Source organism: Podarcis muralis, chromosome 13, assembly GCF_964188315.1.
Source record: "Podarcis muralis chromosome 13, rPodMur119.hap1.1, whole genome shotgun sequence".
Lineage (NCBI taxonomy): Eukaryota > Metazoa > Chordata > Lepidosauria > Squamata > Lacertidae > Podarcis > Podarcis muralis.
This window is the reverse complement of record NC_135667.1, coordinates 25,846,758-25,866,519: the sequence shown is the minus strand read 5'-3', so window position 1 is coordinate 25,866,519 and position 19,762 is coordinate 25,846,758. Positions and strand designations below refer to the sequence as shown.

Genomic DNA, 19,762 nt, shown 5'->3' with positions numbered 1-19,762 from the left:
GGCCTGGCCTTTGGCTTAGACTCACTCTGACCCCTTATATGGGATTTGGTATATAAATTTTCCCTTGGCTTTTTTGCTGGCCCATGTGGATAGCAGGCTCGGGTGAATATCTGATGTTTCCTCTCTTTATGGTCTTGATTTATGGGCTACTACTAAAATGAGCAGGGGACGCAGGTGGTGCTGTGGGTTAAACCACAGAGCCGAGGACTTGCCGATCAGAAGGTCGGCAGTTCAAATCCCCGCGACGGGGTGAGCTCCCGTTGCTCGGTCCCAGCTCCTGCCAACCTAGCAGTTCGAAAGCACGTCAAAGTGTAAGTAGATAAATAGGAACCGCTCTGGTGGGAAGGTAAACGGCGTTTCCGTGCACTGCTCTGGTTCGCCAGAAGCAGCTTAGTCATGCTGACCACATGACCCGGAAGCTGTCTGCGGACAAACACTGGCTCCCTCAGCCCATAGAGCGAGATGAGCGCCGCAACCCCAGAGTCGGTCACGACTGGACCTAATGGTCAGGGGTCCCTTTACCTTTTACTAAAATGAGGCTGCATTTTAATCTGTATTTTAAGCCGTATTTTACTTACTTGTTGTTGTTTTCTATTATGTTTTATTGTAATTTATATTTGGTGTTAGCCGCCCTGAGCAGCTAAAATTATTATTATTATTATTATTATTATTATTATTATTATTATTATTATGAATGAGGAGAATAAGGAGCAATATACTTCAGGTAAGATTTCCATGGCACAGTGTAGCTTTGGCCAAGTGTTATATTATGAAAGTGCTGTGGATGTTGTTTCCTTTGGCTCTCCCTTTGGTTCTTGTTCCATGGGTTCTCTTTGTAGCATTTGGGGGATGAGTAATAAAAAGAATGCCATACACCCATGAGAACTAACTTTTGGATGAACTAACTTTTTTTAAAAAAAAAAGATTCTGATATTCTGTCATGATGGGCAGTGGCTGACTCATCATCACATCTTGAACTTTATTCTCTCTGTTTTGGATGCATATTCATACATAGTGACACTATAGGCAATACGAAGACCTTTCCTGTGACACCTCATTAGTATCATGCCACAAACTCAGTGATCCAAAATGATCCCCAAGGGGATGCCATCCAGAATTGCAAAGTTGAAATAGGCAGGTAGCAGCGCCGGCCCAAGACATATTGGTAACTGAGGTCAACCACAGAATGTGTGCCCCTGCCATGAAGCCTTACTATGACATTTTCAGCATTTGTACAGCACCAAACACTCACCAGCAATTATGATAATGCTAATGTTGATAATAATGATAATATTTTGGAGAATTGGAGAACTGCCCCCAAACTAACAAAATGAATTTCAACAGGAACAAATGTAAGGTTCTATACTTAGGCAGGAAAAACTAGCTTCACAAATATAAGATGTGGGACACCTGGATTGCCAGGACCTAGGAGTCTAGGGGTCTTAATAGACCACAAGCTTAACATGAGTCAATAGTATAATGTAGCAGCAACAAACCCTAATGCTATTCTAGGCTGAATCAACAGGAGTATAGTGTCCCAATCAAGGGAAGTAGTAGTACCACTCTCTTCTGCTTGGTCAGACCACATCTGGAGAACTGTATCCAGTTCTGGGTGCCACAATTTAAGAAGCACAGAGAAGATAGAAGATGGAGCAAGCTTGTTTTCTTCTGCTTCAGAGGTTAGGACCCAGACCAATGGCTTCTAGTTACAAGAAAGGAGATTCCAACTAAACACCAGGAAGAACTTTCTGGTGGTAAGAGCTGTTTGACAGTGGAACAAACTCCCTAAGAAGGTGGTGGACTGTCTTTCATTGGAGATTTTTAAGCAGAGGTGGGAGGCCATCTGCCAAGAATGATTTAGCTGAGATTCCTACATTGCAGTGGGTTGCAGTAATGACCCTTGAAGTCTCTTCCAACTCTACAATCCTACAATTCTTCTGATTCAAAGAGCATGGAGAAATAGAACTGAGTGCCATCAGGTCACACCCCTTGGTTCAATGTTTGGATCAGGACTCCCCACCCCAACACACATGTTTTATAATAATATGAAGGCCTGATTAAGGAGATGAAATGAAACCACATGACTTTTTTGCATTATTAATTGCTATAGAGTTATACTGGGAACAAATGGAGCTATGTCATTTTCATCTGAAACATTCCTGATCACTTGCCTGTATCATTTCCCCAAAATGTTATATTTTATAATGGTAAGGCCGGAATATAACTCTAATGGGCAATTTTTATGCAAACTGGTGTGATCTAAATTTAGGATATTTTCTTCATAAATTTACTCTCTAATCATGGTTGAAGGTGAAACTACGGTAATATATTTCACATTCTGTATGAAATACATTTTGAACCCTCTTATTTAGTTTCCAGTCTGTCATTACCGCACCAGTCAAGTGCTTTGTCCTGGGCCTGTGGCCATCTGATGTCACTCATGAGATGAGACAGACGGAGTCTATCCCTCCTCTTCCACCAAGTTAGAAAGGACTGCTGGAAGCAGAAAAAGGTTAAAGTTGCACTGGTTGCAAATGGCTTGATGTCTTGAATTAATAAAAATTCCACCTCAGTCCTGGTTTCATGCCTTCCTTCCTGGGCAAATGCCTTTTATCTACAGTCCTGTTGACTCTTTGTTAAGTATAATTGTTTAATTGGCACTGAAATGAAGAACGGTGATGTGTATTACTGAAAGGATTTCACTGGAAGATTCCATTGAAGCTATAAGAACAGCAAAAAGAGCTCTCTGAGCTCCTTGATAGGTTCATAATTAACTGTTGTTCTCCAGCAGCAATCATGTGAGTGACTAACCCTAGATTGCAAATTAATTGCAAATTCACCACCTTGGTAGGGTGGCAGCTGAGACATTGTTCTCAGGCTCTGTGAGAGTGAGGTGTCTTCCAGGAACTCAACAGACTTAGGGGCTAATGTAGCCTCTATAAGAGAGAGCTATGCTTGTCAGCTCTAATGTTTTTATTTTATTTTATTTTATTTATTTCTAAGATGCTGAGCCTATGTCTTATGGAACTGTTTGGATGTATCATTTACTGGTTTTTGTTCTGCTTTGAGGAAAGTTCTGCAAGTAAAGTTTTGAATTTTTTTAAAATGAGTCTAAATACCCTTCACCCTGCCACCTCTCCTGTCTCCTGTCTGCTAACTCTCCCCTTTCAGGGTCTGGAAAGTTTCATATGGAGAGAGGTGGTCCCTAATGTATTGTGGTCATGAAGGGCTTAAAAGGGAATGTGGCCCATGGACTGGAAAAAGGTTCCCCACCTCTATACTAGATGGCATCTTTGAGGATGTGGTCAGTTTCCTTCAAGTGTTTTCTTTATAACATGAGTTGAAGAACCTCCAGCCCCAAAATACCTCTTCATTTGGCCCACCATTCCAACTTCCATGGCTTGGCAAATATGATATCATGATGCCAGATCTGGGGAAACTAAAGAAACCATTGGGCCAAAAATGTGTTTGCAGGTACCTCCAATCAGCAGATTGACAGTGAGGTGCTGCAAGGCACTATTCTTCCCTCAATACTCTTCAACATTTCTATGAAGTCATTGAAATGTTATGGCATGCCCTTCCTGCTGAAATATGGGACACTCCATGTCTATTGGCATTTTGCCAGCTTTTTGATCTCTCTGCCTGAGCTGCCTATCTCAACTGTTTTGTAGTTTGATGTTATGTTATATTTATGGATGTTTGCATTTTACTATTTGAGTTACTGGTTTTAGAACTCTAAAATTGCACAATTTATATACTTTAAATGAGGATGGGGATGAGGATTCCCCTTGGCTGACTGTGATAGACTTCTTACAAACCACAGACTCCAACTTGGCCACAGTGCTGTCCAATAGATGTTCCATGCCATCACTTGACACCAAATATTCATCAAACTATGATGGATCTAATTTGGTTTAGCCCTCCATGCACATAAAGTTATGAGGATTTATGATTCCTGTCTCATTGCCACACTTTCACAGAACCCACTGGCACAGTCATAATTAGAGTTGCATCATCTGTTTACAAAGGGAATGTGTACTTTCCCCCCAGAAGAGCAATTTAATCACAGTTCTTGAAAACTCAAGAGGTTGTTTTTCATTTAAATCCCTTGTGCCCATTCCCCACCTTTTAATCCCTCTTCATGCAAAACATGTTAGCGTGAGATGCAGTCATGTAAGACATGCAAGAAAAGCGTAATGTGGTCATCACAGCTGAGGAAATGAATCATTAAATTTTTCTGCCTTCGTTCCATCTGATGGTCAAGAGGAAAGGTAGCTTTTTTATTCTCAGATCCTATCTCTGTTTTTCACTAGATGACTTAAGATTTGACATTCCTTACAGAACAATGCTAGAAAAGCAAATGACTCAAAGGGGAGATCTTCTATATCTCTCTGTGTCTTTCTGTCAGTGTTCCAATTGTCTTTCCTCTGTGATGCAAAAACCTAGCCATTGTTTCCATTATTTGCTAAAGATTTACAATAGAGACCTATACATGCCTACTCAGAACTAAGTCTCATTAAGTTGAATGACACTCTCAAGAAAGTTGGTGTATGGTTTCTACCTTTGACAACACAGAGATGAACACTGATTTCAGTGAGCTTAACCATGCCTGTGTTGAGGTGTAGCCCATAGAACATTAGTACACCAGTTGTATTTTCTTAATGACACTCTCATGGATCTCACATTTTCACATTACATGTCATAGAGATTTTGTTTCTGGGTTGTTGTTTCTTAGATTTTGCTTGAAATTCTTCAGACATTTCTCCTTTAGAGAAACACCCAAATTGGTCTCAAATGTCACATTGCACAATATTTTCATGAGAACTATATTGGACATTGATAAATGAACTAGAAATGTTTTGGAGGACCAGTGATCATTCAGGGATCCACTGCAGAAGGCCAATTTTATTTAGTTTAATTCAATATGCTATAATTTTTAGACTTCTTACATTTGTTCTCCATGCAATTACTTATCTATCACTTCTAAATGATAGATTGCTCAGCTCAAAACATCTGCAGGATCTGATGTTCTTCTGCTTCCATGTAGGGTGCAAAGTGGTTGAAAGAACTGTAAGAACATGCACATCAGGTCCATAACATACACCTTCCCTACAAATTTCTAAATCTGTTGAGATCGAGGGTGCCAGTTAGGAGGAAAGACCCTTGTAATCAGTACTTTCCACAAAGGGTGGGCAGATGCCAGGCTTTTAAGATCTACTGATTGTTTTCAATAGAGCCCCAAAATTTACCAGCCACCATGCACATAAAGTAGAATAGCAATTCTAAGCTATTTTCAGTACCAGCAATGAAATGAATTCATGCAAAAGTCAGGTTGACTGAAATTTTCTACTGCTTGGCAGGTGAATTTAATATTGATGAATTACTAAATAATGTGGAAACAGAAACCATTACCATTTGCTCACCCATGTTCTGCAACCTAGGAGCATATCACATAGAAGCTCCTCCATATGGTTAAAAGTGTATGTGAATGAAGCCTCAGGGAGATACAAGTTATTTTGGTTGAATTTTAGCCCGACTAAAATCAATGGAACATGCTAGCTTTGACCGAAATCGCTCCTTTATGACAAAGGGAGTCTAATGCAGCTAAATTACTCTGTATCCAATGCTATGAATATAATGGGTGGCACACTGACAACTGTTCTTTCCATTGCAGTGAATGCAGAAGAGTTCGTATGCGGCATAGTCCTGCTTGGAGTCAGAGAGCTAGATCACACATAAAAATTTGCAGCACAATATTTTTATGATATTGTTTCATCTTCTAAATATAAAGTATGTTGTTTATTTAGTATATATAGCCTGCCATCAAAAAATATTCTCTGATATGGGAAATGCTGCTAACAAGTTGCTAAAGGTGAAATAAGGAGCTTCACAACTAAGTCAAAATCTTCAGCTGATTCTCCGGTCCAAACTATATCCATGATTCATTGCTCATAATGATATACCACTGCATCAAGACTAACCATAGGAGAAATACTTGCATATCTGAAGTGATAAAAAAAATTCTAGTAATACTTGAACGTTGGCAATTTACACTTAAAGATACTAGAAATTAAGCATTTTAATTTCAATTCCAAAGCTATGGAGAATTTTGACAAAGGCAATGGAACACCAATAACCACATTTACCCTTCTGGGATTTGGAAATGACCCTAAACTACAAATTCCATTCTTCATGGTGTTTGTATTCATCTACACTGTGACTGTGGTTGGAAACATCATAATCATCACTCTGGTAATCTCTGATCATCACCTTCATACTCCTATGTACTACTTCCTTGGAAACTTGTCCTGCTTGGAGACCTGCTACACTTCAACTGTCCTCCCCAGGATGTTAGCCAGCTTCCTGACAGGGGATAGAACTATATCTATTGGTGGCTGCTTTGCACAGTTTTTTTGGTTTGGGACCCTAGCAATTGCTGAATGCTACCTGTTGGCTGCCATGTCCTACGATCGCTATTTAGCCATATGTAAGCCCCTCCACTATGCCACTCTTATGGATGGGAAACTCTGCTTTCTCTTGTCGGCTGGGTCCTGGCTATGTGGGATTACAGTTATGACAATAGTAGTAAGTTTAATGTCACAACTATATTACTGTGGTCCCAGTGAAATTGATCATTTCTTTTGTGAATTGGCACCAGTGATTAATCTCTCTTGCAGTGACACCACTATGGTGGCACTGGTGGGTCTCATAGTCTCAGTCATAGATGCTATTCCGTCTTGTCTCCTAACGCTGATGTCTTATGTGTGTATAATAGCCACCATCTTACGGATCCCATCTTCAACAGGGAGGAAAAAGGCATTTTCAACCTGTTCTTCCCACCTTATTGTGGTTTCTATATTTTATGGATCATTAATATTTGTATATGTGCTCCCAAAAAAGGAAGCTCTGTGGGAAGTGGACAAAATCTTTTCAGTCTTCTACACAGTCTTAACCCCTCTAATCAATCCCCTTATCTACAGCCTGAGGAACAAAGAGGTGAAAGAAGCTTTAAGGAGAATCATAAGCAAATGCAGGGTTTTGACATAATTTGCACTATTAGCCAAAATATGCCTTAAAATGACCTTGTGAATGGGCAGGCTCCCGCAGAGGAGCTCATACTTGCTCTGCTCCCAGCCAAGAGAAAAGGAGTGGGTGCAAGATGGGTGGTTGTATTTTAAGACATCTGATCTACCTACTATGCTGTTTCTGACATTCTGAGTATTCTAGGGGGCATGGAGAGGATCTTCTCTGCGATGGGGAATGGTTGTGCTGATATTCAGAACTGGTGCTCTGAGGAACTGATAAAAAGTGATGATCTAATTTCAGTCAACTTTCATCTGTCCTGTGTCAATTTCCACTGAATTATTTGTTTAATGTGGCAAGGATTGACAAAATATCCTCATGGTGGGCCAAGGAGAGAGAGGGAGAGATTATTGACTCAACACAAAGTGACATTCTGACTAAAACCTTCAGCCAAAACAAATAGGTTTTTTGCTTTTGTTTCCTTTCAATATCATTGTTGGAACATTTCCTGATAGTTTCCACTGAATTGGGATATACATCGTCATTGTGATGTTTCATCCTGGTTTGTGTCAAACCAGCTAGCATTACAAGCCAAGCTATACATGCAATATGCAATATTTTTCTTATACTTGTAAACAGTGCTTTTGCTATGTTTTTCCATTGAATAAAACACGGTAAACCATGTATGTCATTGTAATGGATTGCTTTGAAGTCATTCCAGCATCGGGTGGGTGGGTGGGTGGGGAAATCACTACCCAATCCTGGTCTGTATTTTGCCAGAACAAAGGTGGCAACTCTACTCATGAGGAAGCTAACTGGTGTTCTTTCCAGCCCTTGCAAAATTCTTGTATTTATGAGTTTGCTCAAATTCTAACCCTTTACTGAATCTATTGATTTGGCAGGCCCCCCTTCCTTTTTTAGCACACATTGCTTGCCATCAATAAATATTCTCTGTTCTAGGAGCTATTGAGTTTCAGAACTACGTTGTAATATTCAGTGGATATTACACTATAAACTATAAACTATATCCATTCTTCATAAAGAGGTATCACTCCATCATCCATGAGAGGTCCAGAAGGTGACAACACAAGAATGGGCCTTTTCTGTGGTTGTTCCCTCTTTTTGGAATTCTTTCACCAAGGAGACTTGCCTAGTGCCTGTACTATATAGCTTTAAACATCAGGCAAAAGACTTCTCTATAACTAGGTCTTTGACTAACAGTCTATGTCCTTTTAAATGTGTTTGTGGGAGTGGGGTTATTAGTTTGTTTTCATTTGTTTTATTATGTATTTTGTGCTCACATTTTGTATTTTTATGTTCTGAACCACCCTGTGATCTTTGCATAAAGGCTGGTATATAAATTTAATCAATCAATCAACTGAATCAGATGACGCTTTGCAAGTGGTGAACCTTTGAGTCACGTTTGTCCTTATATGATGTTTTGGGAAACCAGCACTATGTAATCATCTTCTGTGAAGCCTGGCTTGCAAGTGGGTCAAACTGTAAGATCTCTCATTGGGTTTCATAGCTGAACCCCCATAGCAAAAGATCATTTGTGAAGCTTAGAAGGGAATGTGGTTCTTGAGCTGAAACGGGATCTGCATCGCTATAATAGTATCAGTATGTATCAGTTCCTTCCAGTGTTTTCTTTATAACATGATTTCAGCCTAAAAAGTGTCTTCATTTGGCCCACCACTTCCACTTCCATGGCATGGGAAGCATGACACCATGATGCCAGATGTGGGGAAGCTAAAGTTACCACAAAAATATGTTTGCACATACTGTAGATCAGAAGATCAGCATTGGGGTGCTGCAAGGTACTATCCCCCCCCCCCCCGCAATGTTCTTCAACATTTCTTTGAACTCATCAAGATTTTTCAGTTGGTAGCACTGGTGTTATGGAATGCACTGATGTTATTGAATGTACTTCCTGATGAAAGGTGAGGGGCTCCATCTCTATGGCATTCAGCCAACTTTTTCATCTTTCTACCTGCCATGGACTGGTTGGGCACAGAGAATGGGAGGAACTAGCTGGAGAACCACCAAGGGAAGAAGGCTCAAAGCTCGGGAAGTGCAGCAGGGGAGGACAGAGGCCAAGAGGCAGAGATGAATCAGGCTTGTGCATGGTCATGGGTGTCTCCCCCTCCTGCTGTGACAAGCTCCTCTCCCTGCTAGTCTCCCAGAATGAGTAGAGGTATGAATAGGGTGTAGAAGATGTTGGCTTCACACAGGCTCAGGCTCTGATTGCTTGGAAAAATCCCTGGAGAGGAGGGAACTTAGATGGCTGTGGCGAGACTTTCAGTCTTGGCAACTGATTCATGGGACAAGACCTGTAGGGATGAGCTGCTGTGCATATTAGGCCTGACACTCTGGCAAGTCTGGCAGTTAATGGATCAAAATTGAATCACAACAAGACAGGGGGTTGGCAGGGGGTTGGACTCGATGGCCCTTGTGGTCTATTCCAACTCTATGATTCTAAGACAGGGATACTGTTTCTGGGGGATAGGAGACATGCAGGTGTGAGGGACTCCCTGTCAGGAGCTCGTCCTACACTCAAGTAGGACCCTGGCAGAGACACATGCCCAACTAGCATGTTCTCTCCCTCCTGGTCAATCGTTCAAGAGCTTCAAAAGCTTTCTTCAGCCCGAACATGACAGTGACCGATGCCAACAGATATTGGAACACTTAGGGAATCCGCAGAGTCTTTACAGCTTGCGTAACAGACCTCAGCAACTCAGCATTTTGGCTAATCTATTTACATATAAACACACACGGAGCACTGCAAAATGGCTCCCTCTCTCTCTAGCATCAGACAGCAAAGAGAAAGAACAAAGGATAATAGTCCCACTTCACGGAACACAGTAACACAAACATCCTGTCTCTGTCACTTCCCACTCTGTGGAGTCAAAACATACACCGTCATGTGACCGACAAAAATCCCATGACCCCTAAAGGACCAGGTGCACAGCCTGGATATCATTTTGGACTCACAGCTATCTATGGAGGTGCAGGTCAACTCTGTGCCCAGGGCAGCTATCTACCAACTTCATCTGGTATGCTGGCTGAGACCCTACCTTCCTGCCCACTGCCTCTCCAGAGTGGTGCATGCTCTGATTATCTCCCAATTGTGGGGCTACCTTTGATGGTGACTCAGAAACTGCAATTAATCCAGAATGTGGTTGCTAGACTACTGACTGGGAGTGGCCACCACTCCCATATAACACTGGTCCTAAAAGATCTACATTGCCTCCCAGTATGTTTCCAAGCACAATTCAAGGTATTGGTTTTGACCGTTAAAGCCCTAAACAGCTTTGACCCTGCATACTTGAAGGAACAGCTCCATCCCATTGTTCAAAGCAGGCAGCTCCAAGGTCCAGCTCCAAGGGCCTCCTTGCGAGAATTGAAATTACAGGGAAATTACAGGGAACAAGGCAGAAGGCCTGCGGAATGCTCTCCTGTCAGATGTCAGAGTTAAAACTACTATATAACTTTTGATAGACATCTGAAGACAGCTCTGTTTCGGAAAGCTTTTACTGTTTGATTCCGCCCTCCCCCCTGTATTTTTGCTGAAAGCTGCCCAGGGTGGCTGGGATAACCCAGTCAGAGGGGTGGGGTATAAGAAATAAATAATTATATCATCGTCATCATCATCATCATCATATACAGGTTGTGCTAACTCCAACTTGCACAATCTGATTTACTACCAGTTTGCTCCTGTCCCTACCTAAACAGCCTATCTTAACTGTAGTATGCCCTTGCCTGACTCTGATAGACCTCTTACAAACCCCTGAATCCAACCTGGCCACAATGCCATCCAATCAATGTTCCATCCCACCACTTGGTACCATGTATCCATCAAATTATGATGGCTCAAACTAAGTTTAGCCATCTAAGTACATAAAGTTCTGAAGATTCCTATCTCGTTGCCATGCTTTCACAGCACCCATCAGCACAGGCATAATTAGAGTAGCACTTTCCCCACAGAAGAACAATTTAAGCATAGTCCTTAGAAAACTCAAGAGGTTTTTCTTCATACTAATCCCTTGTGGCCATTCACCACCTTTTAAACCCTCTTCATGTAAAACATGTTAGCATGAGTTGCAGTTGTGTGGAAGTGGCAACACAAGCTTAATGTGGCCATCACTGCTGAGGAAATAAATCACTAAGCTATTCTGCCTGGTGGTAAAGAGGAAAGGTAAATTGTTATTATTTTTCTCAGACCTTATCACTGTTATTGAGAGGGAGGGTGTCATTCAGGAGAAAATACCCTTGTAAACAGCCCTTCCTCTGTGGTTATGACTGTTACCTTTACACAAAGAGTGGGCAGACTTCAGGCTTTCAAGATCTACGTCTATTCTTAATAGAACCCCAGAATTTACCAAACACAGCTAGCTGTAAATGCCATACAGACAGAATGGAGGAACAAATCTAAGCTGTTTTCAGTACCAGAAATAAAAGGAGTTTACAGTCCATTAATGCAATGGTCAAGGTTATATTAAATTTTCTACCTCTGAGATGGTGAGTTTAATGTTGATGTCATTACTAAACAATTGGGAATCAGAAACCATTAGCTTCACCTCACTCCTGCTTTGCAATGCAGGAGCATATGACATTGAACTTCTTCCATATTGTGGAAAGTATATGTGAATGAAGCTTCAGTAGGTAATAATTTTTGAGATAGATTCAAGCTATGTTAGATGAACTTTGGTCCCAGTAAAATAAATGGGACATGCTAGTCCTGACTGAAATCTTTCATATTTCAAAGGGAGTTTAATGCAGCTAAGATACTCTGTATCCAGTCCTGTGACTATAGTGAGTAGCTCAATGGGAACTGTCCTTACATTGTACTGAATGAAACATAAGAATCATTAGAGCGCCTATGTTTCATAGTCCTACTGGATTGTAGCCAGAGAATCAGACCCACAATCCACAACTTGTTGCACAATATTATTATTTTATTGTTTATCTTCTAACTGTAAAGTTTGTTATTTATTTAGTATATATAGCCTAATATAAATAAATATTCTCTGATCTAGGGAATACTGAAAATGAGTTGCTCAAAGTGAAACAAGTTTCACAAGTGAGTTGCAATCTTCAGCTGATTCTCCAGTCCAACCTATACCCATGCTTCATGCTTCATAAAGATGTATCACTCCATTAAGATTATGCTTCCAATTTCTATTTGAAGTGATTTTTTAAAATAACAGCAATTCATGAAAGTTCAAACATTACACCTAATGACCTAAAGACACTATAATTTTGGAAATTTTATTTCAGTGGCCATTGCTATGGAGAATTTTTACAAAGGCAATGGGACATCAATAACCACATTTACCCTTCTGGGATTTGGAAATGACCCCAAATTACAAATTCCATTCTTCATGGTGTTCGTAATCATCTACACTATGACTGTGGTTGGAAACATCATAATCATCACTCTGGTAATCTCTGATCATCACCTTCATACTCCTATGTACTACTTCCTTGGAAACTTGTCCTGCTTGGAGACCTGTTACTCTTCAACTGTCCTCCCCAGAATGTTAACCAGCTTCCTGACAGGGGATAGAACTATATCTATTGGTGGCTGCTTCACACAGTTTTTTTGGTTTGGAAGCTTAGCAATTGCTGAATGCTACCTGTTGGCTGACATGTCCTATGACCGCTATTTAGCCATATGTAAGCCTCTCCACTATGCCACTCTTATGAATGGGGAACTCTGCTTTCTCTTGTCGGCTGGGTCCTGGCTATGTGGGATTACAGTTATGACAATAGTAGTAAGTTTAATGTCACAACTATATTACTGTGGTCCCAGTGAAATTGATCATTTCCTATGCGAATTAACACCGGTGATAATTCTTTCTTGCAGTGACACCACTTTGGTGACGCTGGTGGTTCATATACTGTCAATCATAAATGCTGTTTCTTTTTTCCTGACACTGTCGTCTTATGTGTATATAATTTCTACCATCTTACGGATCCCATCTTCAACAGGGAGGAAAAAGGCCTTTTCAACCTGTTCTTCCCACCTTATTGTGGTTTCTATATTTTATGGATCATTAATATTTGTATATGTGCTTCCAAAAAAGGACGCATTGTGGGAAGTGGACAAAATCTTTTCAGTCTTCTACTCAGTCTTAACCCCTCTAATCAATCCCCTTATCTACAGCCTGAGGAACAAAGAAGTGAAAGAAGCCTTAAAGAGGGCTATTAAAAAATGCAAGGTTTTAGAATAATTTACAGAGGCCTTGTCCACACATCAGCATTAGCCCAAGTATGCCTTACCATGACCTTGTGGATGTGTAGGCTCCCAGGAAGAAGTTCACATATTCTCTGTTCCTTCTGAGTAATTTAACCACAACACAGCATGGCAATTATGCTAAGGTTTCACCTTAGTGATTTATAAGAAATGTGGATCATGGTTCAAATTTTAGATTAACTGTTGTGCCTTCTGTAGTTAGTAAATAAGGAAGAGTAAAGCTGATGTGACCTGCTTCTGCGATCCAACATGTTTATTCAATTTGCTGCATGCCACACTTTAATTTGCCATGCCATGTGAAGCAGCCCAGAATACATATATTGCAAGACTGTACAGTAAACATAGATGTAGAGCTATTTTTTCCCCAGATTGCCAGAATGCCTTTTATTTAGCCACTGTTTTGATTTTGCAGATAAACATATGGTAGTCCCATGGCACATATGCAAGCATTTTCTTATTAATATGAGTGAGGAAACTCCAGCCCATGGCCTTATTAGACCTAAAAGACCTACTCATTTGAGCCACCTTTCCCACTTGAATGATGTGGCAAATATGATGCCATCCATCATCATCATTGTTGTCGTCATCATATATTTAGTTATACCCAACCTGTTCCCCTGACAGGGACTCATGATGTCACATGTGGGACAGGTAAAGTTCTAGCTATGCCAAAAGCGACACTGCAGGCACCACCAGTCAGATGATCGTCAGCGGGGTCCTATAAGGCACCATTTCCCCCCAGTGGTATTTAACATTTCTTTGAACCCAACAATATTTTTCAGGGTAGCACTGGTATTGTCAGGCTGCTGCCAGCGACTCCCGGCCAGCTGCCCAGGAACATACAAAGACATGGAAATGTTTCTTACCATACACTTTTTATTCAGTATTTACAGAAAGAGGCTATAGAACCCAACCTCTTGGATAATGGCATTGTCCATAGTGAATCTCCACCCCCTGTCTCTCCCAGTTCCTCGTTTGTCATCCTCGTTGTCTCTCCTGTGGGTGGTACTACGTGGCCTTTGTCTTTGAGCTCTTTGCTCTCCTACTTTCAAGGCTCGCTGGGTTCTGAGAGAGGGCTGGGTCTGAAATGCTTTCTAAAGACACTGTGTCTATCAGCTGTCACCCCCCTGGTGTTTCCTCCTCCTTCTCTCCCATTATTTCCCAACTTCCCCCCTTGTAAGAATGTTAACACAAAACAGTATATGTTCCTGTATCAATAAAGGACAGATCCTTCCTGCTCACAAAAAAGGGGTTTCCACGTGTTCTTGTACTGTACTGAAACCTGTAAATGCTCATGTTTTCACACATGCATGTATTCTGCTGTATTCTGCTTGTCCCTCTCCCTGCTTCTCCCTTCCCCTTCTCTCCTGCCACACTATATTAATTTGCCTTTTTACAGAAACATTGTAACATCTCTTGATTTTAAAGAAGCTTGTGTGTCTATACCAAATGTAACTTTAGTAGTGTAAAATTGTAACTTCATGAATATAAAATGTATCTATTATGTTGCAAGGGAAAGATAAAGTAATGGATACCTGTCAGAGGTGGCCTCAGTGGTGCAGTGCCATCTATTGAGTCTACCATGCATGAATCTCATACATTCATTCACAAAAAAACACGTACTCTCATTCACAAAATGCAACTTTATTTAAAAGTGATCATTACTATCTTCCTGCATATCCTTGACATCCCACAGGCAAAACGCTCAAATCCTGTTTCCCTCCTTATCAGCCCGCTCCAGGTGTCACTCCGATCACTCTGCAAACAAGAAAAAATATCAGTAAATATGTCACAAACAAGTTTGCATAAGCTTCTTACTGACACCACCCAGGAAAAACAATGCAAATCACCCACAAGAACTGTTGTTAACACAGATGTTTTCCCCAAGTGTCACTCACCTGCAAATCCATTCATGCCATGCCTAGTCTGTCTCTTCTGTAATCCATGTACTTGTATTGTCCTGTATGAAAAACCAAGTGTATAAATATCAGGGCTTGCCTTTGGGATTCCTTCTCGTGAAGCAAGGAACCCTGTTGCAACAGTCATTTCTTTGTTTTCAATAAAGATCAGGCTTACAAGCCGCCTTGCTACAAATTTTCCCGGTTTGGTCTCTGTTCTTTACTCCCAACATTTAAGAGCCTAAAACGTGCCTTCTTGGTAGTTGCAAATCACTTAAGGAAGGCAACAATTTATGGGCAAATTTCTTTAACACCCTCATCTGCCTCTGACCCATGACATTCCTAAAACCCCTGTTGTAAATCTAAACTGTCTTCCTCTTCCTCCTCCTTACAAGGGTCAAGCTGGGGAGGGGGTCTCCACCATTTCTCCTCTGCCCAGTCCCTGATAGGTATTATGGAATGCACTTCTTGTTGATATATTAACATTCAGCTGGCCTATTAAGCTGTCTGCCTAAGCTGCCTGTCTTAATTGATGATTTAATTGTAGGTTTATTATTTATTTATTTATTTATTATGCTTTATTAACTGTAGTTGCATCCATACATCAAAGACATTTTATAGACTGTAGATCAAACTCATCAAAATAAAAATTCCAACAAAGAAGTATATATCTTCATAAATTTGATTTCCCGTCCTTCTCAACATCTTTTCACTCCCATCAACCTATTACCTAAATTTATCAGCAAAATCATAATAAAATATTAATATGCATCTATGTATATTACTCTAGATCATATATATTTATATTATATTTATATAATCATATATATTTATAATATATTTATATCTACGTATATCACTCTACTTTAACCCATTTAACCTTTATTTACAGAGCTTATTCAAAAGCTGCCACTGAATTCAGATTGCAACACTTATTTTTTAAGTAATTCTTTAGAGGTTTCCAGTTATCAATGAACTCCCGTTTTTGCTTATCTTTAATCTTTTCTGAGAGACTATCTAGTTCAGCTTATTCTACCAATTTTAGTAATTTCTACCAATTCTGATCTGATGGGGATTTGGTCACTCTTCAAATGTTTTGCTATAAGTACTATCGTGGCTGTGGTGGCATACAGAAAGATTTTCCTTATCTTCCTGCCTACATCTGCTCCTATAATACCCAATAAAAATGATTCTGGTTTTTTTTTGGGGGGGGGGAGGATCTATTTAACATTATTTGAAGCTGAGTATGTATGTCATTCGAGAAGGTTTTGATCTTTTTATAAACCCACCACATATGGAGCACCTGGTTCTCCGTATCTCCAACATATATTAGGCACACTTTTGTACATTTTGGAGAGTTTAGAAGGGGTTAGATACCAGTGGTATAACATCTTTTGATGGTTCTCCCTTAATGTATAGCATGCCGTAAAGTTCCAATTTACTTTCCACAGGTGTTCCCTTTGGCTCATCTCTATGTTGTTGTTTTTTTTTTTATATATATTTTTTATTGCTTTTTTCCCAGGTCAAGTACATCATCAATAACTCAGCGAAAGCAGTTTTACAAAAGAAAGAAACAGAAAATAGAAAAAAGAAAATTCACAGTTTCAAACATTTTTTCATAATCCACTGGACTTCCCCACATCTTCCGCACCCTGCATTCTTTGTAATAAACAAATATCAGCAAATTAATATCTTGTTTCATGCGTTTTTGTACTTTCATCTAATTATATTTTAGATTTAGAGTACGTATTATTGGTTAACTTCTTTCCATCATCAATCCCAGAAATAGGAACATTTACTCTAAAATTTGGACTTTTCACAGTCATAACTTAATTTCCACCATTTTCAAATCTCAATACTGAAGCATGTTATTCCAAAAAAACTTAGCAAATTCTCAACATTCGTATAACTTATAATATTTTTGTAAATAATCCTTAAATTTTTTCCAGTCCTCTTCCACTGCCTCTTCTCCCAGGTCCCGGATTCTGCCAGTCATTTCGGCCAATTCCATATAGTCCATCAGTTGCGTATGCCATTCTTCCAGCGTGGGTAACTCCTGTGCCTTCCAGTATTTAGCTATAAGGATTCTTGCTGCAGTGGTTGCATATAAAAAGAAAGTTCTATCCTTCTTTGACACTCTCTGGCCCACAATGCCCAAAAGGAAGGCTTCTGGTTTCTTGTGAAAGGTATACTTAAGTACCTTTTTCAACTCATTGTAAATCATTTCCCAAAAAGCCTTCACCTTCGGGCATGTCCACCAGAGGTGAAAGAATGTTCCTTCAGCCTCCTTACATTTCCAACATTTATTATCAGACAAATGATATATCTTTGCAAGTTTGACTGGGGTCATGTACCACCTGTACATCATTTTCATAATGTTTTCTTTTAAGGCACTACATGCCGTAAATTTCATGCCGGTGGTCCATAACCTTTCCCCGGCTCATCTCTATGTTGTAACCAAAGTCTTGGACCCATGTGATCATTGTGGACTTAACCTCCTCCTCCTTGACTTCCCAGTCCAGGAGGAGTTGGTATGTTTTGGAAAGGGTTGTAGTTTTAGAATTTACTAGATCTGATTCAAATCTGGAAATCTCTGTCAAAAAATCCTCTTTTTTAATCACATTTATCACATTTGAAGGTTTCAAATAATTGATAATATTGGAACCAGTCCTTGGCTAATTTTGATAGACTTCTTACAAACCACAGGATCCAATATGGTCACAGTGTTGTTCATCCAACACCTGGCACCACACATTCATCAAGTAATGATAGACTGAAGTCAGTTTAGCCCTCCAAATGAACCAAGTTTTGAGGAGTAATTATTCCTATCTCACTTCCACACTTTCACAGCACCCACTGACACATTCTGTTAGGTATAATTGGTTTAATTGACACTAAAAAGGGAAAATTCCTGTGTATTAATGAAGCTTTAAAATGAAAAAAGTCTAAATGTGTATTGCTAACACAGGGTTTTACCACTGTAGTTTTTTTAGCTCCTAAATGGGTTAATGATTGCCTCTAGATTGTTTTCTGTTGCTCTAAACTAAAGTAGCATTTGATCATGTGTTGAGGCTATTGAGTTTCAAATTCACCATCTGGAAAGGGTGATGGCTGTTAGTCTTTCTCTGAAAGCAATATCTGGAAGCAATATCTCTCAAAAAGATAAATATGAGGGCAAATTGGCCAACATATAGAGAGCTCCTAATTGAAATGGAAAATCAATTAAACAGAAAACAAACCAAAACAAACAGTCAAAAACTAAAACATGATGTTTTCTGTTTAACTGAAAATAATAATAATAATAATAATAATAATAATAATAATAATAATAATGGAAAATCAATTAAAATTAAGAAAATTTGAGGAAATAAGAGAAAAGATAACAGATCAGTTACAATATTTTCAACTAAATGAGATTTTTAAAGAAGATAAAAAGATAGATTTTAGTTACTCAATATCCAGATTTAAAAGATTATTGAATTAAAATTATTGAAGAAAATGTACAGCTTGCTGCTAGAATGGGAAACAAAGGATGAAGAGGTTCAATGTGTGATGGTTAAGTGGGCAAAAGATCTGGGACATAATATTCAAATGAGTGATTGGGGGAAATTTGGAAGGTGAATCTGAAATTCACTGCATGTACAACACTGAAAGAGAACTACATGAAATTGATGTACTGTTGGTACCTAACATTGGTAAAACTTGCTAAATGTATAGAACAAGTTCTAATAAATGTTGGAAATTCAAAGAAATTCAAAGAAAAAGAGGGTACCTTTTACCACATGTGGTGGGAACGTTAAATGGTTAAAAGTTACTGGGAAATGATATATAACGAATTGAAGAAAATGTTTAAATTGACTTTTATTAAAAAAAACAGAATTAGGAATAACAGGAAGCCAAATCTTGACGGAAAAGAATAAATTGTTTATGCACGCAACAACAACAGCCCAGATTCTATTAGCCCAAAATTGAAGGAAGACATGATACCAACAATAGAAGAATGGAACTGAAATTGATGGACTATGCTGAAATAGCTAAACTCACAGAAAAGCTTAGAGACATTGATAATGAAAAATTTCAAAAAAATTGGGAAACCTTTATTGTGTATGAACAAAAATATTGCAAACAAGTAGAAACATTGGGAGGCTTTGATTAAATATTTGCAAGCAGTTAAAAATGAGATAAAGTTAAAGAAAGGAAATTCGAATTGAGATATTAAGGTTTGATGGTAATCAGTTAAATGTTGATAAAATAATGAGAATAAGAACAAGAGGTTTAATTATAATTATGCAGAAAATGTATACATTCAATGAACCAGAAAAGGGAATGGAGGAAAGTCAGGAGGTTAAAGAGAACCTCCCCAAAAGAAAGAGATGATGTTTATATATTGAAAAAAAGTGTTGATGTTTTATGTTTATGTTTTTATATTTTTGTTGTTGTTTTTGTTGTTTCTGTTTTGTGTTTTTGCTTTTGTTTTCTTTTTTACAAAGAATAATTGTTGAAGTTAAAATTGTAAAATCAATAAAAAAAAATATTTACAGAAACACACACAAGGAGTGCATTATTAAGCTTCCAATCACTTCAA

At 39.1% G+C, this 19,762-nt stretch overlaps 2 protein-coding genes across 2 annotated transcripts; both read left to right on the top strand.

The window, feature by feature from the left end:
- Positions 1–6,099: 6,099 nt before the first annotated feature.
- On the top strand, positions 6,100–7,047 carry LOC114582918 (olfactory receptor 5B21-like). Its single transcript, XM_028704263.2, has one exon. It carries the CDS (start codon positions 6,100–6,102, stop codon positions 7,045–7,047), a length of 948 nt encoding a protein of 315 aa, XP_028560096.2.
- Positions 7,048–12,404: 5,357 nt separating this feature from the next.
- Positions 12,405–13,256, top strand: LOC114582919 (olfactory receptor 11L1-like). The gene has a single exon (XM_028704264.2). The coding sequence runs from the start codon at positions 12,405–12,407 to the stop codon at positions 13,254–13,256; it is 852 nt and encodes a 283-aa protein (XP_028560097.2).
- The last annotated feature ends 6,506 nt before the right edge of the window (positions 13,257–19,762 follow it).